The sequence below is a fragment of the Lissotriton vulgaris genome, chromosome 12, assembly GCF_964263255.1.
Source record: "Lissotriton vulgaris chromosome 12, aLisVul1.2, whole genome shotgun sequence".
NCBI lineage: Eukaryota > Metazoa > Chordata > Amphibia > Caudata > Salamandridae > Lissotriton > Lissotriton vulgaris.
Genome location: NC_141700.1, coordinates 125,904,820 through 125,930,317, shown reverse-complemented (window position 1 = coordinate 125,930,317; position 25,498 = coordinate 125,904,820). Strand labels below are relative to the sequence as shown.

The 25,498-nt window shown below is 45.8% G+C and overlaps 2 protein-coding genes across 24 annotated transcripts in view; one reads left to right on the top strand and one right to left on the bottom strand.

Moving 5' to 3' along the window:
- Positions 1–9,103, bottom strand: part of LTAP1 (lipid transport auxiliary protein 1) — an 87,807-nt gene extending 78,704 nt beyond the window's left edge. The window contains exon 1 of the mRNA XM_086947520.1: positions 8,896–9,103. Within this exon, the coding sequence (XP_086803646.1) occupies positions 8,896–8,964 (69 nt within the window). The 5' untranslated portion in view covers positions 8,965–9,103. The remainder of the gene's footprint in view (positions 1–8,895) is intronic.
- Positions 9,104–9,600: 497 nt separating this feature from the next.
- UBAP2L (ubiquitin associated protein 2 like) overlaps positions 9,601–25,498 on the top strand; it is an 889,182-nt gene continuing 873,284 nt past the window's right edge. For 10 of the 23 annotated variants that reach the window (XR_015302629.1, XR_015302631.1, XM_086947510.1 and 7 more), the window contains exon 1: positions 9,636–9,746. The gene's annotated coding sequence lies outside the window, so the exon portion shown is untranslated. Of the gene's footprint in view, positions 9,874–25,498 lie in introns of all 23 variants that reach the window. The other 13 variants (XM_086947511.1, XM_086947506.1, XM_086947503.1 and 10 more) reach the window with 7 other exon arrangements.

Below are 25,498 nucleotides of genomic sequence, written 5' to 3'. Positions count from 1 at the left end.
CTCAGACCAGATGTGGATTGTAGGTTAGGTTTCAGGGGGCATCTCTAAGATGCCCTCTGTAGTTCATTTTACATTAAATCCCACATTGGCATCAGTGTGGATTTAATCTGCCAAGAAGTTGGATATCAAACTTGTCAGCCTTCAGTGCAGCCATTATGGTGCTGTGGAGTCCGTAATGACACTCTCCCAGCAACATATACTCTTAATGGCATCACTGCACTTACAGTGCCCAGTAATAATGGCCCTGGGTACCCATGGTACCATTTACCAGGGGCTGACATGTGGCCAGAGATGCCAATTGGGTTTTAGCTTCAATACAGTTTTAGGGAAGGAACATAGGCCCTGGGCACCTGATTGGCAGGAGCCCAGGGCACACTCAGTCAAAGCACATCAGAAATTCAGCAAAAAGTGGGGGCATACTATGCAAGAAAGATGGCACTTTCTCACACAATGCCCTTTATTTACGTTTTAAAACCAAAACATAAAAAGGTATTGTTATTTACAATGTCAATAGCTTAAAATTGCGTAAATGCGAAACCAATTACATTGCAATCGCTTGTTATTGTGTCAGCATTTTCGGAACCCCAAACCTTATTTTTGAGGTGCTGCAGCCCCACTGCGTCCTACGCCCATACCTAGTGTATGTAGCTTAAGCCTGCTCTGGAGGTGCCCCCTTCTTGACAGTAACACGCAGCAGGCACCTCTTTGCTGTCACGTTAGAGTGTTACAAGGGTCCTCCGCTCTCTCTTCCTTGAGGTTACTTCACGCTGTTCACCCCTCCGATGCATACTGACTTTGCTCTCCTGCCTCTGTCGTGTTGGTCACGGTCTCGAAACAGTTTGGCTCGGCTGCACGCTCTACTCAGTGTTCTTCAGCACAACAGGCATGCACACTGCTCTTGTCTCGTTGGTGCAGCACCCACATTCCATTCCATGAGGCCCACTTTCCTGGCCCTCGGCTGTCTCGTCAGCTCCTCTGTGACTGGGACCCCGCGGGGCGCTTCTGCTGCTGATCGCGCCGTCTCCAGAGCCTGTAATATCGCCATATCTGAGCTCATCTCCTGATCACGGTCTTTGTACAGCAGACTTAAGTCTAGCTGTGCGATCCTTGACACAATGGCAGGACCAGGATCCAATCCCGCTAAGATTTTGAGAAGATTTACCTTGTGCCTGAGCTGCCCCCTGCAGAGCTCAAGAGGGGATTAATGGGATGTCTTTAACCGCAGGAATGAGGTGAAGCGAGACAGCAACTTCTATCCTCTGGGCTCCGCTGCAAGGCGCAACACCTTCTGCTACTTCTGCGCTGGATGGAAAACCTGACTGCGTCACCTGTGACAGAAGCACCCGAGTTTAAAGAGAGGAGCTGGGTGTTGTACACACCAGAGTATACAGAGGAGAGCTGGGTGTTGTAATGGCAGCGGGTCTGCTTTTCAGCAAGCGGAGGCAGCTTGAGTCTGCTGACAAGACAGCCTCTCTCCCTCTGGGGAATGGTGGCGCTTGCGCCAAGGCGTGCGCTGCGGTGTGCGGAGAACTGGCAGGCTGCCTTTTAATTTATTTGGTTAAACCCCAGGCCTAGCTGACTGACGGGCAGGAAGAGGCATTCCAGGGTCGGCCGCCTCAGCCCAAGCAAGAGACCAGTGACGTGGTGCCAGTAGAATAGCACGCCGGGCCCCGGACCACATTATTAAACAAGCTCTCGGCATTGCATAAAGGCAGCCGCTTGTTTATATTTACATTGCGCTTTCACTTTAAACAAAATAGCAATGCAAAAATAAACACGCGGCTGCCTTTGCCGAAGCCGAATGACAAAAAAGTGCGTCCAGACTAATAAAAGGAGACAGTCTGGGTCTGCGATTAAAGCATCCAGTCCAGGTGGGTGGGGACTAAAAACCCTCACAAACAATGGGAAGCCAGGGTTCAACATGCACAATGACGCTAGCGAAAAGAAACAGGGGGTGGAGCCTAGACTCCACTTCCAAGCGGTATCGATTACAAGAAGCCCTCGTATGGCTAGAGAGCAGCGCATGTGCGCTGCTAACGCCAGGCGAGACCTAAAAGGTTTCTAAAAATAAAAGGAAAAAACACAGTCAGTCAGATATCGAAAGAGGAAGTGATTAAATCTAGAAATATTGGGAAATTCTATACTTATAGATAGTCTCAGAGTATGCATAACTTGCTCCATTTTATTGCTCAGCAGCCTCAAAAAGGACAGTATCTATAACATTAGGACTACACATCCCACAAGTCTCATAATTAAGAACAAAGAACCACCAATCATAAAACTCGTCTTCCTTAAAACACCACACAGTGGCAAAGACTGCACATTGCCTCGCTGCTCGGCAGCCAGTTAAGTGGTTTTCCTCTGTATATTGCTCAATGGGGAGAAATGTGCACAATTGAGAGCTAGGTAGTTTTTAGGTCTCGCCTACCGATGCAGCACATGCGCTACCCACGTAAGTGAGACTTATAGTCGCCGGGTGCTTAGCGAAGTTATGTTATGATAATAAAGCATTTATTGAGCGCACTGTCACCGATTGGTTTCTTGGCAACAGAAGAGGTGCAGGAGCTTGCCAAATACATAGGAGACAATGGCTGTGCCCACGCGCTTTAGGAGACATGCACTGTGAACGTGCGCGTCTTCTCGTGCTCCCCTACGTTTTCACTTGCTTTCGTGTTCCCTGTTGCTCGCTCCTTTTCACTTTCCCTCCCTGCAGCGTTTCAGCACAAGATGTGCACACACGCGTTTGCTGTGCGGGCACAGCGCTTCGGCGCGCTTAGACTTTTTTACGGCATTTCAGGCGGTTAAAGGGTCTGGCGGCCTTGTTTCCGATGTGCCCCTGAAACAAGCTGCCGCCGAAGTAAAGATGCAAGCCACCACCAATAAAGTGAAGGTGGCGGGAGAGGAGATTGAGTCTGCAGAGGGGGAGGGCTCACTGGTGCTCATGGGGGTTGGGGGGGGGGGAGTTTCGGGGGGTGGGGGAAATGGGTGGCGGGTGCCCTCGCGTAGTCCGCATCTTAAAGTGGACTTGGGTTACGGCTTTAATGTGCGCGGGCAGTTGAGAGAGGGCGGCCAGCTGGGGAGCATTGGAAGGATGCTGTACATGCCATTCCAGCAGCGGCGGTCAGCGCTGGGTGCCGGGACACAGACATGGCTTCCACCGGGGTACTCCATCAGAGGCGTTGATGTGAGCGGTAACAACTTTAAGGTGAGACGGGCAACTAACTGCTTCAACCTCTCACTATTTCTTGCTAGCTCTTCTCCATTCTCTCTTTCTATATCTCTGCCCTCTCCATTCTCACAGACTGTTTCGCACTTTAATTCTACCTGCTTTACCCACTTTTTTCTCTCTCTCTTGTATTTATTGGCTCTGTCATACATACATTCACACTTTCTCACCTTCATACATGGACTCCCCCTCACTGTCAAGTGAGCTTTTGTTTCGTAAGAAAACTTTAGGCATACCTGCCTTTTTATCAAATGACACTTTTTTTCTGGAATTTTGGAGCCTATGATTACAATGATAAAAACAAAATTACGAGTACAGGAATGTCACCTGATCTTGGCTAAAAAAACCTGGACTATGCTAGCCTAAAATGTGACCGTTACCCTGGGGCCACTTGGTAGATCTATCTCTCACATACACACCACACACACTTGTCCTCTATCACTGCACACATAACTGTTCTCTCTTTCTCATACACCTGTACATAGACACACATTTTATCTCCCTTACAACGTGCACACTTTCACAACTCATACACACACACACACACACACTCTTCCTCAAACGCAGTCACATACTCTCTCTCTCTCTCCTGTACAGTCCATTTATCACTCTGTCACTCTTAAGAGTACCTTACATGCATAAAGGCAAACGGGCACCCCCTTAAACCACAAACATCCTAGCACACATATGCTACTGTTCCTGGCAGAGTTGGGCAGGCCTGCAAAGGTTTAGGGTGGGCAGAGTCAGAATGATGTGGGCAGGTTTGCCATCATGGTATTCATACCCTGTATATGGGTTCTATGCTTCTTTTTTCGCTCTAGTCCCCTCAAGGAAGCGACTGTAAAGGGAGCGGGAAGATAGTGGCTTGAGTGAGGATTGGAGCGAACTAATGACGCGGGGCAGTAACCCGCTTTGGTGAGGTTGGGAAGGGCGTTATTGTAGATGTTTGTGTGAGTTGCATGGTTACTCCGTCCTCGGAAGGTATATACAGAATGCTCATAGATGTATTTCGGATCAAGCACACGCACGAAAAGAACAACTGAACACGAGGGGTTATAATGACATGAATTGTTGTGTTGCTTTCCACTTTCGCTTTTTGGAGCGAGACCTATTGGCTATGCTTTCCACTTTCGCTTCACATTGGCACCGTTCAGTGTGGTTGATCCCTTCCACCTGACAACGTCGGCTGGACTATCACCCGTGCACCCCTGGTTGGCCTGGCAACCGCCAAGTCATTAAGAAGCAAGCTGGGCAGACTTAGGTCATTGAACGTGAAAAGAGGAACTGCCTGCACCGCAGCCAATTATAGTTGCATACTTCACCATGTGCATTTTACACTCTCCCCCCCCCCCCCCCATGTTTATCAGGAATAGTACGGGTTTTTGTCGAACGTTTTGGCCGGCGTCAAAAACTGTCAACACCTTCATCTCGTCACCCCCCTCCCCCCAAATGCGATTCTCAATCCCAGCATTTTCAGCTTAGTTACTTGGATTTTTATAGGTGTTCCATACATTAAAATAGTAGTCACAAACAATATAGGTAGTCTGAATGTGCGTGTGGCTGTGTGTGTGGGGCTCTGTGTGTGTGTGTGTGTGTGTGTGTGTGTGTGTGTGGGTTATGAAAGCTTTTAAGACAGGGACGTTTCCCCAAGACGCGCTGATGTACAACCAGAAAAAACAAATGTAGTAACTAAAGACCAGCTGCTTCAGCAAGGGCCCCTACACTCATGGAAGCGTAGTTCCTGCAAAATCAGCATAAAGCTCAAGCCACTTTGTACAAAAATACACTGGCGCCTAAAACTACACAGGCCCATTCTTGGTTTGGAAATTGGCTATCTGTATTCTCCTGTTTTCTTAGTCGTGTGCACACAATGTTTTATATTATATGAAAACAAAACATTCTTGATCACAGGAGAAGTATTTTTGAAGCAATTAAAACAATCTTTCCATATTAAAGTGTGTATTAAACAAGGGGAGTGTGGTTCCAAAAGGGTCGATGGAAGGGGAACGGGAAAAGACAAACCTTTTGTCATGTTGCCCTCACACCCCGAGAGGTGTCATGCTTCATCATTGGGCCTTGCTCCTCGTCGGGCCGGCGCTGCGATGCTTGACGGGCTTACCACTTCCGGGGCTCTTGGTCGGAGATTTTTCTTTGGAGAAGCCGTTGGGTGCGTGCAGGTAGCGAGTTACTATGTGGACGTGTGAGGTGATCTAAAATAGGTCAGGGTCAATCCTAATCTCAATAAGTTTAATGGTAAAGGTATATCCTCCCTGAATAAAAATAACCGGACGCCCTGTGGGAATGTAATGTTCCTAGCAGGCGGTCTCCAAGGTGGGGTCAACATGTTTAGTGCCTTATTGTTCCAAAGGAATCGGGTGGCACTACTTCAGGACCTATGTGAAATATAGTGCACAACTGAAAAACTGTCTCCAAGACTTTTGGGACTATCCTGTTGTGGGGCCCTAGACTAGTAGTCCTGTACTGGGCGTAGTTGAAACCCGTAGTTCAGGATCTACTACCCAACGGGGTGACAGGGAGCATGGTGTTGCTCCACCCAGAAGGGTGGCGGTAACTTGCGGATATGCCTACCCTCGCTCCGGTTCCCCATATTAAAGTGTGCCCATTGACAGCACTGTCCTGGGGCTCAGAATTTGCCAGGTGTGATAATTAACACCCACTGTGTGTTCAGCCCTAAACTTGTGCCAAAACCTGAGGATTTGGGTGTTTTCCGCCCCAAAACCCTGCTTGCCTAGTATTGGCATTTTCTGCAAGTAAATTTCGACATGCTTTCCCAGGGATGTGGACATTATTGCACTCTGTAATTTCTGGGGGTTGTAAACTCCGACTAACTTGTCATTTTGACCCATGTAAATAGGTATTTATAATCTTACTCAGCGAAGGTTCCCTTCCTGTTGCCCTTAAAACAGGACAGGTCACCGCACTTCTTAAAAAAACTTCTACTGATGCGAACGATAAAAACTTCCGCCGCATCACTAACCTCCCTTTTCTTGCACCGAAACAGCCCTGCTGCAAGTGATTGACTATGTGCTGCCTGTACTCGACTTGAGGGGAGTCTTGTCTTCTGATTAGACCTTTCTGCAGCCTTTGACACTGTTAATCACAACACTCTCCTTAACACTCTTCAACAGAGATTGGGTTTGGAAGGCACAGTGCTTAAATGGTTTGCCTCATTCCTCTCGGACAGATCCAAATGATCAAAATAGCGAACAGCCTTTCGTCTTCCTTGGCGGTAGGTCAAGGCGTCCGGCAAGGTTCTATCCTTGCACCCACTTTGTTCAATCTTTATTTGGAACCATTGGGAAATCTAAGTAAATCTGGGATCCTTTACCATTTCTATGCGGCCGACACTCAAATCTACCTTAAGGTGTCTTCCGCACACAACCTCAATCCTCAACTATTCAAAACTGGATGGTAGTTCATCAACTCATTCTGAATCCTTCCAAAACTCAATTCCTCCTCCTCTTTACCTCAGTCTCTCCTCCTCCTGTTCAATCTTGGATGGATCAGCTGAATTTACTCAACAATAAACTTATTGTGGTCAACAGCACAAAGTCCCTTGGTGTTATACTTGACAAAAGGCTCTATCTACTCTCCCACATCAATTCCATTGTAAAGAATGCAGAATACCAATTGCACCTTCTCTGTGGGATTTAATGTTTCTTTCTGGAGCAAGACTTAAAAACCGTGGTCCAATCTCTGGTTCTCTCTAGGTTGGACTATTGCAATTCTCTTCTTGCTGGGCTCCCCAAATCCCACCTTTCCCCTCTTTAATCAGTTCTCCATTCAGAGGCTTGTTTTGTCTTTGGGGCCAAAAGAAGGGACCACAACACAACCATTTTGTCTTCTCTTCGATGGTTCCCATCATGGCAAGATCAATATACAAGACTGCCTGTGTCACCCACAAAGCCTTGCACACTTCCTCCCCTCGATACCTGGGCGAATAAACTTAAAATCTCTGGAGGTTCTAGACCTTCTCGTAATGCGGAAAATGTACTGCTTGAGCCCCCACCTTCAAAAGGGAAAGATCGATGGCTCAATCCTTCTCAGGCAATGCGGTTAGTATCTGGAACTTGCTTCCTCCACCACTCCGTACCACTACCACCTCTACCTGGATCTTCAAAACTGATCTCAAATCTCTTCTCTTCCAAATCTAATACATCCCTTTTCATGTCCCTCAAGGAAGTTCTTTAAATATTGTAAATTAGTAATCTATGCCTGTACGATCTTCATCCTAATGTGTTTTTTGTGTGACTACCATCTATTGTTTTATGTTACTTTTTCTTCATTCTCGTTTGTATCTGTAACATGTAAATATGTAAAATTCTCCTCATGTAACCTACCTGGTTCTATTGTGAAGCGCTCTGACACCTTTTGGTAAAGTCTGCACCATACAAAATGCATTAAATAAATAAGTACCAATGCACTCGTCATCAAGCCTCATTCACGTGAATGAAACGTTGCCTGCTTTCAACACACTACAGCTAAAGCAGGATCAACAGTAGATCTACTTGTAAAAAGAACTACTAATGACACCAGCAGGCAAAGAAAGGAAGGGCTGATTAAGTTAACTCGCTAGAATTTGTTACTTTTTTTTAATGCAGTTGTATTATTAGCTCCGTTTCTAAAAATGAAAATAGCTAATAAAACACTTATTTAACTCACAAAACACTGTCTTAACACACTCATAAATAGGGAGTGTCACTTAAACTCCTCCACACAGAAATATGTAGCGTAACCAAATGTACTTAACTAGCATTTAGAGGTTTTGTTTGGGGTGGTCTCGATTTAAAAACTACAATAGGTAGGCGAGTCATCACTTCTAAAGCACCGTGGCCATTCTAGTGGTGAAGCACCGATATAAGTCTCATGCCCTCTCATTCACACATACGACAATTTTACATCTACATGGACATCTGACAGCATTAATCGCCCACATAATGCAGCCTCAAACATAATGTTTAGTGGGTGTCCAAGCACACTTATTATGGGACTTGTAGTTCCATTAATGACATAAGTTAAAAAAAAAGCATGCAAAGTAATTTAGGCTAAAAAGCAAGAAATAAATGGTGGAGTTACACATGACATGCCTCGACTACTTGCGGCCCTCCATATGTGAATTCCATTTTCGCAGGGGTCCTAGCACACTATTATGCGACTTGCAGTTTGGCCATTATTATCACGTTTCATAAAGGAATGAAAAGTGATGTAGACTCAAAAGCAATCATTTAATGGTGAGGTTGCAAATGACAAGGGCTCACAAAGCAGCAGCCTTGTAACTGATCGCCTCCTCCAGGACAGGAAATACACCTCATCGTGTTCATTCCAATACAAGACGTACAAAAGCTTAACACTGCGCTGCTCTTTCGCTGACTGAGCACAGATAACATGTTAGGTTATCCCGTAACCCGGGCCATACTCAATCCCCTTGACTTCTACAATAATATTTCTCAAACTATACATACTTGACTTCGTTATCACCTCATACCACTATTCCCCGCTTTAATGACAAACTCATCCCTAGAAGAGAAAGCCTCCCTCACACAGTAGCCCCCTTATGTTGTGCATCCACCTACAAAACCCGCTCATCCCCTGCAACGAACTTTCAAGCATTGCAATACACCCACTCCCAGTATTTGTTTTTTCCTTACCAAACTACCATACGCCATAACCAGCACCACGTTCACTCCCGACAACCAGTTGCTGCTGCCCGCCGCCATGACGCTGAACTAGGACCCCCAAACCTGCCGAACCCCACCGCTTCCGGGCTCCCCAACTCACACCACCGCCCGGAAGAAGTCTGTATGACCCTCATCACGTGACTAAATAGGCATCGAGAGAAGGAAGCGCGAGGTCAGTACGTCGGCAAACCGCATGGCAATTTAGAGGAACCAGAGAATGAATGACGCGGAAAGAGTACTAAAGAAAACCTCCAGTCTACAAGAACGAGGAGTGTGAAAAGTTAAAACGTCATCCGTCATAGGATACACATCTTTGAAGACAACGTGCACAATCGGCATGTTCTTGATAAACATACTTTATATTACTAGTTGATTTGCATGTGAGTGTTATAGTTTTAGGATAAATACCAATTGTATGCGTAGCAACACTCAATAAACCAATAGGCAATGACACTGCTTACTTTTCTTATTTACAATTTTAGATTGGTTATTTAATTCCTTGTGCTCTTGCTCACCTTTCACCAAAGTTCAATATTCAAAATAATGGCTTGCATAATGGCCGCTTTACCTAGAAAGGACATAGAAAGCAGACTAAAATGGCGCCACCTAGAGTGAACGCGGCAAGCTTGACGGCCATCTTGTCTGGTCACGTGTTACGCGCCTCTCTGTCTTGCCCCCTCCTGTATCACGTGCCGGGGGTGGCGGGTGTCAGTGTGGAAGAGGCTCAGGTAACGTCGGGAGCGCCGGCGGTTTCTATTGTTCGCGGGGGTGCGAGCGCGAGGACAGGGGGGCCTGGGACGGCCCGGCCGCGCCACTGGATGGTTCGTGGACATTTCCTCCGGACCCTTCTCATAGCCAGGGACTTTTATCTGCCGGTCTTACGGAGTCTCTGGTTTCGGGCCTAGCGGGCCTCGTTGAAGCCACGGGCTCGATTGCCTCACAGGCCAGGTGTATTGGTGCATGTTTTTTTACTACGAACGTTGGGAATCTGTGTGATGGGTGTATGTCGGAGTCGGGTGCACGCAACGGGTGAGGGTGTCCGGGAGCTCAGGAGCCCAGCAGTGCGCAGCGGATGGAGGGGAAAGCAGGAAGGAGGCTGTCTCTGGTCGGACGTGCAAGTGTTTTCTGAGGGGAAACTTGAGAACCCCAAGTGACCGAATCTGGCCGTAGGAGCAGCTGAAGGGTTGGAAGCGTGGCATGCAGTTTTAGAGACGGACACACCCAGAGTTCCTTAAGCGGCTTTGTTACTTAATGTGGCAAGTCTGCTGGTCTGTCAGGGCACGTGCTGGGAAAATTGGGGAACCAACGCGAGCTCTGGAAAGGGGCTCCAGACCTTAGTGCTGGCAGGAAGCTGCGTTAGGATATTAATAATCAGTCCCAATTTTAAGCGGAAGCTGTCCAACGTACCCTGTGGTTGATAACATCAGACTGGGTGGAAATCGGGGGGTTTGATTGAATTAGGCGATCAAGTGGTATGATTGAAAGCGTTTTGCTCCTGAGGCTAAAGACTTTAGGCGAAGTGAAGCATTGAGAGTGGATTATACGGAAGTCCGTGGTAGGAAAGTCCCTGCCTAGATGATAAATGTTTCTACATTTGTGTGTTTGACTAGTTACAGACTGCGTTGCTTGCTTGATCTTTGTGGAAAGGGTTAGTTTTGGGGAAAGTTTTCTTGTGTAGTTTGGTTGTAATTTGCATACTTGCTGTGTCTATTTTGAGAGCAGCAATGGGCATTTATTTGAAGCCACTGATGTAGCGCAGACACATAATTTAGCAAGCAAGCATTCAGAGACTTGAGCTAGATTTAGTTGCAGTGATTTGTTAGCTATGACTTGTCTCTTTGAATGTTAATGTTTCGAGAGTGGCCACTCTTTAGTGTCTTTATTTGTTTGCTTTTAGGAGGTAATCGTAAAAGTGGGCTATGGTTGGTTGAAGGCAATGAAATGTGGTAACGTGGTCTTGTTCTGACCTTGATTAGGTAGATGGCAGGCTTTTGGGTGAATAGTTGCACCAGTCGTGTCTGTAAAATGTTGTATTTTGTCACATTATGTTAGGGCAGGCTTTTAAGCTCCAAAATTGTCAATTGACCTGAGTTTGTGGTGCCGCCTCTGAGGAGCAACAGTTATATATAGTTCTTTGATTGCAGAATTCTCTTAAAGCGTGCTTCCCATCTCTTTCGTGAGTGGTTTCATTGATACATCGAAATCACCCCGGTATTGTCATAGTACAGGACGATTGAGGCTTAATCAGATCGTAGTAATTAACATTCTCCGAAGCTGCTCTGGAATTCGTCACCAGGTCATCTTTAGCACCATGTAGCTTGGCTCTTTGTATGTCTGGACTTGGAGACAGGTTTTGTTTTTTTACTAGACTTGTTTTTTTGCCAAATCTTTTATTATACATATTTATTGATGTTGATGTTCCGTGGGCTTTATTTAATGACCAGTTAAATTGTCATTCGAGTTTTGCTTCTGTCATCCCCAGCATGGGGCAATGGATCAACCGTAGGCTGCCCTAACTTTGAATGAATGCACAAACCTTGAGACGTTGTTCACATTCATCTAGTTCTTTTTTCTTAAATTCTTAACCTGGGTCCAAGTGATTATGGCTTACATGTAAGATACAAAGGGTTAGAACGCTAAAAAGTAGAATGTAGGTGAAGTAGTGTGGCTCACTGGTTAGAGGCGGCAGACCCGAGAGCAGAGGACGGCCCGGGACCAGGGTTCGATTCCCGACGCGGCAGGTTTCTGGACCAGGGTCAGCGGACTCGATAATTCTCTCGCCTCGGTGCCCACTCTGATCAGCGATCACACTCGGCAACTCTGGGCATTAGCTTGCCTCATCTTCACTAACGGCCCCACCAGACCGCCGGGGATGCCTGGTCTCACCCTGGAGATACCCACTAAGGGACCATCTCCCAGGGAAGCCAGGAAGGGTTTCGCAGCGGTCGAAGCGCGGAGATACTCCTCCGGGAGTCGATCCTAGCGCTATATAAACCTGCAATTAATTAATTAATTAATTAATGTATAATTAGCAGTCAGTAACTAGCCCTTATGATGTAATGTTATATTTTCGTCTAACTGGAGTATTGCCCAGCTATCTCTTTTGACATCTGTATTTTTTTATGCGTGGCCTACCTAAGTAAGTGTCTAGGTGAGACTTTTCTTTAGAATCCCATGTGTTTATCTTGAGAAATGGCTAAACTGTACATTTAGTTTACATCTTGTCCCTTAACAACCTCCGTTTAACACATTTGCATCTAATTTAAAAGCTCTAAATGGCAGTTTTAAGCATTGTGTACACGAGCTGATATTGATCACACGTTGAGATCTGTTCAGCGATAGTCATAGACTGTCAATGTTTATTTATGGAACCATGGATGTATGTGAATGCCTTTAACCCCCTTTCATTATTTATAGGTCAATGAGCGTGTGCGTGTTCAGAGACAGCATTCCTTGTGTCTGTAGGAATGACTAGAGATAGTAGTGTCTATTTATGGATAAGTGTTTGGTAAAGGACAGACTCGTATTTATTTTTATCTATTTGTTTTCTGTAGGCTGGCCTCGTATAATTAGTTTCTTTATGTTAAACACTGCCATGTTCTCCTGGCTCGGTTGTTGACTTGGGTTGTCATATTAAAGTCGTGCTTGATACCTTGTATTTAAGACCTTTTCAACACCTCGCATTTACTGCACTCGGTACGTGCATCCTAGGGCCAGTGGAGACTTGTATGGTTTGCATTCGTATTGTAAAATTTACAGTAAAGGCTGCAATTTTCTGATGTCCAACTACGGAGGTCCCAGGTGGTGTATGTTCCCGTAATCTAACCAAGTCAAGACAAAGGCATTTTGATGCAAGTGCATTTTGGTCAAAGTGAGAAAAATAATTATTTAATAGATGGCTGTAACTGAGCCACACAAAGAAATTGGTTGACCATATTAGGATCTGACATTTTTTGTTTACAATAAATCCATGGAAGATAGATTGGTACCACCAGCACCACAGTCGATTTGGTAGCTATGACGAAGATGTGGTTCTTGATTGATTTACATTTGAGAACATTATGGAACTTTCACTGTTAGAGAGGAGTGCCATCTAAACCAGTAATTGATTGTATTCCTCTGTAAATGCATTACAAGTAGCAATATTACACAGGCAAAGGATCGGAGTGTTGGTGTAGATGATATAGTTGTGGTGCCAGGGAAATATTTATGATCTCTAACATTCTTACCAAAAATAAGAAAAATAATCTTAACTACAATCCCAGAGATTCTTGTTGCAGCCATATAGTCAATCAAATGGGAGGGTTGTGTTTAAAGTACTTGGATTCAATCCAAAAGAAGGACCACACTGCAATTTCCGAATCCTGCATTGACTGCTGCAGGCAAAACTTTCTGTTTCCTTACAAGGCCTGAAACCTTGTTATTGATCGTCCAAAAAGTCCCAGTATTCCAGATGGCTTGATAACCAATTAGGCATAACCTTTACCATTAGCTTTGTGCAGAATTAAGTAGTGAAATGAGCTTGAAATGATTAGTCTCAATGAAGTTGTGGTTTTTAGGGTAGGGTGACTAGCCCCTCAATTAATTAGTGTGACTTTATGTAATAAAGTGAAGTTAGTGATGTATGTAATGGTAACAGCAGCACCACGATTTGAGTATTTGTTCTTCCATACCGTCTTTAGTCCTATCGATATGACATTCGGTAACATTGGCAAGTACCACTTTCGGAGCCATATCACTTAGGAAAATAATCTTTAATTAGGGCATCTTCCATGCAAAATCACAAAACCTACTAAACTGTTTTTTTTTTTAAATAGTAAGGTCTACGTAGCAGGACCCCAAAGACAAGGGTAATTTTAGTAATTTGAATTGCCCTCACCAGTTATATAGTCCGTTACGGTCCGTTATAAGCATTATGAAAAAAAGTGGCACCTTGATTAACTCATTCTTTAATGAAAGGGGTTCTAGACACCATGATATAGCCACTAAAGATTACATAGGAATGTCTTTGTACATGCAACCTTTTTAGGTCAAAACCTACAAGACAGCCCCCCCCCCCTCCCCCCCATTGCTTATTATTGGCTTTGTAATTCCCATTTGCTTGACTTCTATTGGCTGACTATGTTTTAGGTTGTCCAGCTTGAGTTCGTCCTTTCACTTGCCCACACTCTATTTACTGTATTCTTCAACCAGTAGTGGATTTCTGTAAGCCGGCCTTTAAATCTTGTTCCCATCTTGTCACGTTTTCGGTGCGTTCAAAGACAGAGGTCAAATGTCATGCTCCGTCTTCCAGGGAGCCGTGTGTTTACTTTTCTATCTGACTTCAAAGTGAAGGTTTTATGTGGCAATCATGCTAGCTGGGGGTGGGGTAGAAAATAAAATGTCTTAAATAAACTGAAGATATTTCAGGATTAGAAAAGCACAAATTGCGCACATTTTTTGGTAAGTCTGAAGTGTGGTGGAGAAAAATATTTTAATACATATCAAAACAAATCAGTACACTAGGTGATGAACATTCCAGACTGTTTGTGTACTGTATACTTTTATTAGTAAAACTGTGTCTGTGCAAATGTAAAAGATGTTGTCTCTAATGGTAGTGTGCTACCACACAATGCATATTTCACTCTACACCTTTCTATTCTACACCACTGTACGTCTGCCGCTGCACTCTGCTCAATTGCACACCACTCTACGCCATTCCACTGTGCATCACTGCACTCCACACCAGTGTACTCAAAACCAATGCACGCTATGCCATTGCACTCTACGCCACTATACTCTACTTTGAAACACTTTATTTACGCTACTGCACTCTGTGCCATTGGGCTTAGTCGCTTCATTCTACTCCACTTTATTATACCCTGCCCTACTGGACTCAACGCCACTCTGCACCACAACACTCTTAAGCCACTGCACTCTATGCCAATCTACGCCATTGCTTTCTATCACTGCACTCTACTCTACTGTGTACCGCTGTACTCCATGCCACTGCTCGCAGAACCACTCTTCGCCAGGCATCTCTAATTTATTCTGTTCCTCTGCACTTTAAGCCACTCTACACTTCTGCACTCTACGCTACCCTACAGTCTTTGCTGAACCACTCCACTGTATGCCAGCCACTGCAATCTACTTTATACCAATGCACTCTACACCACTTTACCCAAGAACAATGCTCTCTATGCCAACCTACTCTGCATCACTGTACTTTATGCCATGCTACTACACTACATTCTGCAGCTCTACTCAATTAAACTCTTCTCCACTGTGATGTTCTGCTCCACTCTACGACAGTTATATTCAACTCCCTCCTTGCCCCTCTGCCCCAAAACACTCTAATCCACTCTGCCCCACAACACTTTGGCGCTCCACAACCATCTATGCCACTGTACTCCACGCAGCATCCTCTACTCCCTTCCACTCACTCTACAACACACTACTCTACTCCCTTCTACGAAACACTACTTTACTCTCTTCCACTCACTCCACGACATTCTCCTTTACCCCATTAACTTTTAGTCACGCGGAACAGCAGCCTCACTGGTGAACAACATGGCTGAAATACATTGGCAAAGCCAATAGCTTTTGCATTGGTGAGACCTCTTGGCATTGCCAACGCTTATTTAGTTTTCCTGTCAAAAGCAGTTTTGCCATAAAAGTTGAAAGCATAGTGCAGGTATAGGGAGTCAAAGACTGAAACATGTAACACTTGTTAAGCGATCTAGTATTACTCGTTTGTCATAAGCCTTTCAGATGTTGTAGAAAAGGGGAACTCAATACTTCAGTTTCCACAGTGGGCATTAAAGAAAAAAGATTGATTTCCCCCTAGTTCTGACCTGGCTAAGATTATTTCTGTCGACTACCAGTTATCATTTTAACATGCTAACACTGCCTACATTAAGTATGTTTTAAAGGCAACTGCAGATTGGGCTCAATTATGACTAACATTTTAGGTCTCTTATTAGCTAAACCTTTGATTTTACTTAAATCTTACATAGAAGGGATTCAGTGAACCATATTAATCTGTTGGTATGATATTGTCAGTCAATATTTTCTTCCACCCACTAGAACATACGTCATGGCACTGGGCAGTAGGTGAGCCCACTTACGGTATTGGCTTACTTCCCTGTGAATGATGGCATTTTGCTTTTTGACAACACATCACACAACACAGTTCCTTTCTGTGCGAGGTACTGCTTCGGCAGTGTTTTTTTTTTTTTTTTTAGACCAACACGTATTTTACTTTCAGCCATTGAATTTTATATTTTTTTAGCTTTGTCCAATACCTTTTTGATTTTAATAAAATGATATGTATAATCTACGTGGAGTCAGCCAGCCCTCTTCAGTCATTGATCTGTTTTTGTGTCATTGACATTTTCTTCCACCCACTAAGGAATTCAGCATGGATAAATGGGTCAGCCCACTTGAGCCACTGGCTAACTTCATTGGAGGTGCCGTAATACTGCCCTTTGACAGGAAGCACAGCAAAAGTAGTTCAGTTTTGCAAAAACCACGACAAAATGAAACCATCATTGGCAAAGCAAAAAGGCTGGTGGCTACCACCAGCCTGTTGGCTCTGCCAGAGCTTGTTTAGGTCTGGCACGAGCCAAGAAATAAATGTACTAGATATAATTGCAAAAGGGACTTTCAATCTGCCTTCTTCGTGCATTGGCCCACTGTAGACTAGTCTTTCTGCCTATTGCAGCATAGAATAGAGGGTCAGCCCAGTCCAGCCAAATATCGCACTGTATTCTGCTCCTGCAGTGTGTGCATTAGTACAGTAAGCAGTCTCCTATTGTGCCAGGGACTAATGGTCAAATTTCATTCTAAATGTTTTTTTGTTTTTTTTAATTTAATAATTGTCTTTTAGATGGTACTTGTGTGACCTAGGCGTGAGCCAGGCAGCACACTCGCTACTGTGCTGCTCTGTCAAGTCTTGTACAAAAGGCACTCTCAAACAAAGCAACCATTTTTGTTGATGCATGTTATTGGATAATAGAAGAAGGGTTTCAATGCTCTGTCAGTGTAAAAGTGCATGCACTTTCAAACTACACATTACAATAACATTTTAAAATATTTTAGCCCCAAGACTGAACACTAAACTAAAAACTATCATTTTGTTAATGGAAAAAGATCAGTTTTTATATAGACCCATATTGCACCCTGTGAGAAGCTGGCCTGGTATATCATGTCCACTAATGTAAGTGGGCACCTTGCACCAGTCCAGACAACCCTTATGACGATCTAAGAGGTCTCTGGCAACCTTGGAAAGCTATCCAAGTGGTGGCCGTGGAGAGCAGCCTCCAGGCTTAGTCTTAAAGGAGTGTTAAGCAGCTTGTTTTACCAGAATGCAATCTTATAGTTTAGATTAAATGTAAAAGAACCACATAGGGTATTTATAAAAAATATGTATTTATTATATAATACTCTAGTACAGAGGTCTTCAAACTTTTTGGCTCAGAGCCCCCCTAAGCAAAATGTTTTGAGGTCGGGCCCCCCTCCAAATTTATTGCAAGGATTGGGGGAGCAGGAGGGGCATGGCTGTGCGCAGGAGGCAGGGCTTATGAGATGATTTCAAGAGAACTTTTTCTATAGCTTATAAACCGGACTAGCTATGAGATTTATAAAACAGCAAATGCATCAAACAAAAACATATATTATCCCAAACATACTTATTCCCATAATTGGGGTTTTAAACTGGAACTAATGAGGTGAAATATTTCCCTTGACAGTAGTGCCATGAGTTAAAATTACAAAAATAATGAAGTAATGCTAACCGCATAATGTGCCGCATTGTTCCGCGTCATTTCCCTGTTCCCGCTGCATAATTTAGTCAAACCTGCGGCATGATGTGGTCCTCTCCTGATAAGTTATTGCAGCAGCTCTGCTCAAAAATTGCAAATATTTGAATTTCACACATTACTAAACCAATTCTCTCCCACCCCCCTCCTCCCACCCCCCTTGATACCTTACTCTCAGCAGGAAACAAGCAGAAGTTACCCTGGTGTGCACCCAATGTCAGTTGCAATGAAATACACTGGAGAGTGTGGTAAAACCAAGTACAATTCACACTTGCTGAGACTGCATTGAGATGTGGCGCAATGTGAAAGGCCTAGTGTCATTGACAGTTGTAGAAGAGCACCCATAAAAGGCAGTATTTAATTTTACAGAACACTGATTATAATATTGCTCTGTTTTGAACGCTGGGTCAGTAAATGCCTCTCAACCCACCTCGAGCAGCACCACTTTTTGGACGAGTTCCAATTTGGGTTTCGCCCAGCCCATGGCACTGAAACCGCGGTGCTCACGGCCATGGAGGAGCTTCGAATGCGCGCAGACAGGGGCCAAGCCGCGGCCCTCATTCTACTTGACTTGTCTGCCGCATTCGATACTGTTAATCACAGAATCCTGCTCCAGCGGCTGAGAGCGGCAGGGATTGACGGCACGGCCCTTATCTGGTTCCACTCATACCTCAGCGACAGAAAACAAGCTGTCTCCCTTCCCCCTTTTCAATCGGTCTATTCCCCGGTCCCACACGGTGTTCCCCAGGGCTCCTCTATCAGTCCGATTCTTTTTAACGTTTACTTAAAACCTCTGGTCACGTTAATCAAGTCACATAACATGACCACAGTAAACTATGCGGACGATACACAGCTCCTTCTCTCGTGGGAAGGCGAAGATTCCATCTCCTTACAAGCCTTCCATGACTGCCTACGAGACACGGCACGCTGGCTGCACCAGAACTCACTTCAGTTCAACTCCTCAAAGACTGAGGTGATGTACTGCCCTGCGAGTCGCATATCCCGCCCTCTGCCCGCTGAGTTCTGGCCCCCGGAGAACTCCAATAACCCCCCACCAGTTACCACCGTCCGCAACCTGGGCGTCATGCTCAACCATCAATTGAGCATGGAGACTCAGGTCTCAAAAACAGTCGCAACCTGCACCGGCCTTATGCGCTCACTGCGCAAAGTCTTGCCTCTGCTTCCATCCTCTGCCAGAGCACTAGTAGTCAGGTGTACTATTCTTAGTCGCCTTGACTACTGCAACGCCCTGCTGCTTGAATCTCCGGCGACACTTCTGGACAGACTCCAACGAGTCCAGTCAGCAGCAGCCAAACTGGCTCTGGGATGGACCAGGAGATCCTCGGCCACTGCCGCACTGGCCGAATTACATTGGCTGCCTTTGAGGCAACGCATTGCCTTCAAGGCCCTTTGTTTGGTCTTCAAGGCACTGCATGGAACAGGACCCAGACCTCTCCAACGTCTATTCTCCTGGTATATCCCTACCAGAACACTTAGGTCCACCACTGCTTGCCTTGCGAGAGTGCCCAGATATAAGAAGGCCAGGACGGGAGGAAGATCGTTCAGAGTAGCTGCAGCCAAGCTATGGAACAGTCTACCTGCCGAAATCCGCCATATCCCTCATCTCCTCCCATTCAGGAAACGCATCAAAACTTGGCTCTTTCCCCTGTCCGTAAAAAAAATAAATAATTAAATAACCGGTCTCCTTCAGTTCCCCCGTCAATAAACCACAGGAGTAGCTATCAGCGCCAGGATACCTGCCAGGTGACAGTCGCGCTTTATAAATATTTTAAATAATAATAAATAAATTTGGTCATAAACGTAAAAAAAACCAAAAACAATTCCATGAATATAGCTACATACATAATTGCTTTTTCAGAGGTGTATAAAGACACTGAAGCAATGCAGAATTGCACACAAACTGTCCATATATACAGCACAGTGAACATTTCACAGCTACATAGGTGCCTGCATGCATTTAGAGCACATGTTTTGGTGTTTCATAGATGAAGGGCATCAACAGAATTTTCAAGTCTGTTGATGCCCCAAGATCTTGAGTAGACAGACTAGTTTCATGCTTTGGTGTCTGCCTGAATAGAGTTTAAAAAGATTGTGCTTTCACGTGCGAGCAGCTTGCAGCTCTAACACTCAATGGGAAAGCTTCTCCTGCATGTTATTTCACACCACCTGAAGGAATGCTCATGGCTGCAGCGTAGTGATTTTTTTTTTTATAGATTCGGGGCAGAGAGATGTAGTAATCTATTCAAGGAAGCACAGCTCCTAATATATAGTTAAAGCAGAGGGGCTCCTAACTGTTGAATATTTCTCCTGTTTTTAAACCAGCCTTTTTTTCTCGCCACCCTAAGACTGAATCTAGAAGACCTCATGCCACCCAAATCTTCAAAAAATAAAATAAGTTGAAGTAGAGAGAGAGTGGGCCTTGGGCCGTGGCTCTTAAGCAGTTATCTTTCATTTGGAGGCTAGATCGGGCTTTTTTATTTTTATTAGCAAATTCTTTGACCCTGCCAGCAACTCCCTGACCCCCACCCCCACTCCACTGATCACAGTTCACACTTCTCGTCTCCGAGTAAATGAAGACAGCCTGGAATGCAGCAAATTAACATCTCTGCACTTCCAGGCCATCTTCATTTACACGTACTTTCAGAGGCATTCGCGCCCCCCTGGGAACCCATCGACGCGCCCCCCCCCCCCCCCCCCCAGGGTGGCATGCCCCACAGTTTGAAGACCTCTGCTCTAGTACGTTCCAGTATCCCCCACATGGAGTTATACACAAAGCACACAATACTAAAGCAAATAAATCACAAACACCACAAATACACATGAGGCGTGGGGGGAGGGGAAACCATATACAAAGTGGTATAAGAACCACAACTCCAGTCGGGACAATGTCAATAGGTTGTAGAATCGCTGGGAATTAAAGGAACCCCCCACGGTAAGTAGACTGGGACCCCACGTAGGGTGAGTGCAGTGTGAGAACATGACAGCGGGCTCCGTATAACTCTACATGTCAGTCGCGTTGGATTTTTAAGGATTAGGTACCCTTCCGAGTGGACCCTGAGAAAAGCTCTGGAAGACAGAATGTTGGAGAGCCACCAAACCCGTGGATACCGTGGTACCCAAGTTACCTATCCCACGGAGCTGGGTGCATAGGTGTGAAGTGGCGGCTGAAACCGCTGCCGAAACCAAAGGACGACTTATGGACAATACCACTGATGGAAGAGGAGAAAGTGTCAGTGGGAATCCAAGTGTGGATTCTTGACAGAGTACCTGAACATAGAAGTGACAGTCTGGGTCACTTGAGCGACCATGGGCTTGGTAGACGAATGCCCACCAATGTCGGGCGCTTCAGGATAGATGTCAAACTGGGAGAGAGTGCAGCTCTCGCCTCGAGGGACGTAGAAACCCACCTCCTTTGTTGTTGAACCCTCCCGATACCTAAGGAGCTTTGGATCAGCAAACTGATCAGTAGTGTTGCAGTGCGTGCGAATGCGGGGTGTGACTCCTTCACTCCAAGGGAGATTATCTTTGGGTGTTTTGGATGCTCCACAGGCCCTGCACGGATCCTGTCTAGTGCACAGGCGAGGCAGCAGACTGAAAGGGAGACGAAGTCTGGCCCAAACAAAGTCCAGAGTGCCCAGACGGTAGAAGTGCAGTGGTTTCAGTTCTGAATCTTGTTCACGCCAAATCTATGGACCTACACCCAGGTAAGCCCTTAAGTACCCTAAGGAATGGATTGGGAAGATTCAGGGGACCCTCCCAGGGAAGGTCTGGACAGGGAGGAATTGACTCCCATGTTCTTTGTCCAGTTTCGTGCCAGTGTGGGAGCAGACTGCTCCTAGGACTGTTTGAACTGGACTATGCACAGGGACACCAAATGTGCCCCTCATGCCCACTTTCAGGCGCTGGCAAGCGCACCCACCTAGCCCTAATACACTAAAACCGGTCTGAGAGGTGGTCACACCTCCCTGTAACAGGATGCCTATTCTGCTTTCCCCTGCTCGAGCTTGGCTCAGCAGCAGGAGGGCAAAAATGTGTCTCTGGTGGGCAGCAACCATTTTGTGCAGTCTGGGACTAGAAGACTGGTACTGGGAAAACTGAGAGCCTAACAGAGGCTCTCCTGGTGGGTGGAATCATACCTCCCCCACCAGTAATGGTGTGAGGGTACGATTCCAACTTGTTTGTAACCAAGCATGAAAGGATTAGTTGCAGCTGTTTTCGAGATGGTCATCATGCAGTTGCGCGATGCCCCTCTAGGTAGTATATGGCTGCTTCACGGACAACCCTGGAAAATGGACTCCGTAGGCTGCAGGGGTGTCCTGCTCATCCTGCAGGGGCTCCATCTCACTTAGGACCAAGCACCCTGTCCTGAGGATTGTAAAGGCCTGCTAGAGGGGTGACATGGGTTTTAATTTCAGTGACCCTTAGATATAGTAAACCTATATCTTTTGTAAGTGGTGTATGCATCAACTTACATAGGCTGCAATGGCAGGCCTGTAGGTCCATTTTGAATGTCATTGGTGGCACAATACATGCTGCAGCCAATGGGCGACCTCTGAGGTAACTATTCCCTGGGTACTTGGGTACCATATACTAGGCACTGACGAGAGTACCCCAGTATCCAATCTGGGGTGTACCTAAGTACATAACACAACAGTTTAAGAAGAAAGCAGATAGACTTGGGTCCTGATTAGCAGAAATCCAGTCAGACTAGTCAAAAACAGTGTTAAAAAGTGGGGCGTAACAAGAAGAAGCAGATCTTTCAAAATGGAAATATCTGGAGAGTTCATCTGCATTGGCAGGTTTACTCCCAGGTCTACGTTCCACTGTATAGTCCATCCACTAGGGAAATGCACCACCTCAAAAGTTTGGGGTTTTCACCCTTCATCTGTTTTAGCCATAAGAGGGGCTTATGGTCTGTCTAAACAACGAAGTGAGTGCCAAACAAGTATAGCCTCACCATCTTCAGGGCCCAGACCACAGCAAAGGCTTCCCACTCTATGGCTGACCAACATTTCTCTCTCTGGGGGTTAACTGTCTGCAATACAAGCTTCTGGTTGATCCTGGCCCTCTGCATTTAAGTGTGACAACACCCCCCCCCCACACACACACTCAGATGCAGCTGTTTGGGCAATAACTTCCTTGAAGTAATCAAGACTCTGCAGAATGGGAGCAGTGCACATGGTCTGCTTGAGATCATCAAATGCCTTCTGACAGCGAACTGTCCACTGAACCTTCTTGGGCATTTTCTTGGAGGTGAGATCATTCAAGGGAGTCACTATTGACCCATATCCTTTTAGAAATCTCCTGTAATACACAGTCGGGCCCAAGGAAGCTCTGACCGGAGTCTAGGTAGTTGGAGCAACCCAGTCCATAGTCTGTGTTTTGCTCTGTAATGGTTGAACCTGACATCCGCCTAGAAGGTGGCCCAGGTACTCAACCTTGCTCTGCCCTATCTCGCACTTAGTAGCCTTGATAGTGAGGCCTGCTTTCTGCAGAGCCTCTAAAACATTATTCAGGTGGACCAGGTGATCCTCGCAGGTGGAGCTAAAGACTGCTATATCCTCAAGATATGCTCCACTATAGGCATCCAGACCTGTGGCAACTTTGTCTACCAGCCTTTGGGATGTGGCAGGTGCATTTTTCAAACCGAAGGGCATCACAGTAAATTGAGAATACCAACTAGGGGTTGAAATTGCTATTTTTGGTTTGGCATCCTCCGCAAGTCTGTTTTGCCAATAGCCAGCAGTAAGGTCAATTGTGCTTAAACATTTGGATGAGGACAAAGTGTCAATAAGCTCATCTGCCCTAGGAATAGGGTGAGCATCAGTCCTAGTGACTGCATGGAGTCCCCTGTAGTCCACCCGCAACCTCATTTCTTATCACCCTGGGTGTGAGCTTTAGGGGTTAGGACTACTGCACTAGTCCAATGGCTAGCTGAGGGCTCAATCACTCCCAATTCCAGCATTTTTTGGACCTCTGTCCTGATGCAATCTCTGACATGGTCAGGCTGCCTGTAGATTTTATTCATAAATGGTAGACTCTCACCTGTGTCCACTTCATGGGTGTACCAGGTGGTTTGACTTGGTGTCAAAGAAAACATGCCTGTATTGATTGAGAACTTTCCTGCAATCAATCTGCTGTTGGTCAGTGAGACTGCCTGCCAAGGCTACATCTACTGACCCATTATCAGGGTTTTATGAGAGGAGATCATGGATAGGGTCACACTTTCTCCTGTCCCTCATCAGTTGCCATGAGCAAGCTCCTGTCAGCCCTGTCCACAAAAGGGTTGAGCCTGTTCACATGAAGCATCCTGGGGGTCTTGGGAATGCCAAGGTCCACCACATAGGTGACCTCACCTTTTTGTTCAATGATAGTGTGGGGTCCACTCATTTATCTTGGAGATCTTCTGAGGCCACAGGCTCCTACACCCACACCTTCTGGCCTGTCTGGTAAACAGCCAAGACAGCATTTTGGTAATTCCAAGCTTTTTGCTATTCTTGACTGGCCTCCAGGCGTTTACTTGCCTTCTTCATGTACTCTGCCATCCTAGAGTGGAGACAGAGTACATAGTCCCCTGTCTTGTTTGGGAGGTTTGAGAGGCAACTCCCATCCTTCCTTCACCAAACACAAGGGACCCCTAACTAGATGCCCAAAGAGAGGTTCAAAAGGGATGTAGCCAATCCCCTTCTAGGAGGCCCATGATCATGCCCTTGAGGGTTCTGTTGAACCTTTTAACTAATTAACAAATTGCATTATGGATGATAGGGTGTGGTGAATTTGTAATTCCCACTACATTCCTTCCACATTGCAGTAATATAACTTGCCATGAAGTTTGTACCTCTGTCAGTTAAAACCTCCTTGGGGAAACCCACCCTGGAAAAATCCCAGGAGGGTCCTAGCCACCACAGAAGTGTTGGTGGTGGTTCTAAGGGGAATGACCCCCTGGTACCTAGTGGCACAGTCCTCCACCACTAGAATGTAACTGTGCCCAGGTGCTGTAAGAGGGTACATGGGACCGTTGATGTCAATCCCAACCCTCTCAAAGGGAACCCCCACCACTGGAAGTGGTATCAGGGGGCCTTTGCAGTTCTACCTGCCTTACCAGTGTCCTGGCAAGCGGCACAGGAGCGACAATAACTCCTTTTTGTCCTCAAACATGTGAGGCCAGTGAAAGTGAGGCACAGGCCTGTCCCAAGTCTTACTTTGGCCTAGGTGTTCTGCCAAGGGAATGTCATGTGCTAGGGTGAGTAGGAAGCCCCTAAACTTCAGAGATATAACAAACCTCCTGGTGGCACCAGGTTTGCGGTCACTACCTTCTGAGTAAAGGAGTCCTTCATCCCAGTAGAGCCTGTGGTACCCACTGACACTCCCAGCAGCCTGCTGTCTGAGATGGGCAGGTTTGCTGCTCCAAACTGAAGTCTACCCTGCAAGGGCCCCCTGTCCCCAAGCCCCCAGGCTCAAGTTCACCCGGGACAGTTCCTTCACAGAGACTAAGATCTGCTCCCTCAAGCGACTGATCCTCACTACCTCTCCTGCTCCTTCTCTTGGAAGACAATTGGTCCATTGTTTCCATGATCCAGGGCCTGTTCAGTGGATGTAAGTTTGGCTTGTGACCTAGTCACAGCAAACACATCTGCTGAGATGCCCAACATAGCTGCATGAGTCCTAAATTCCACATTGGCCCAAGCTGAAGTCTCAATCATTGCTCAACTAACAATCTACTGGTAGGTCTGAACTTACCACAACCTTTTTAA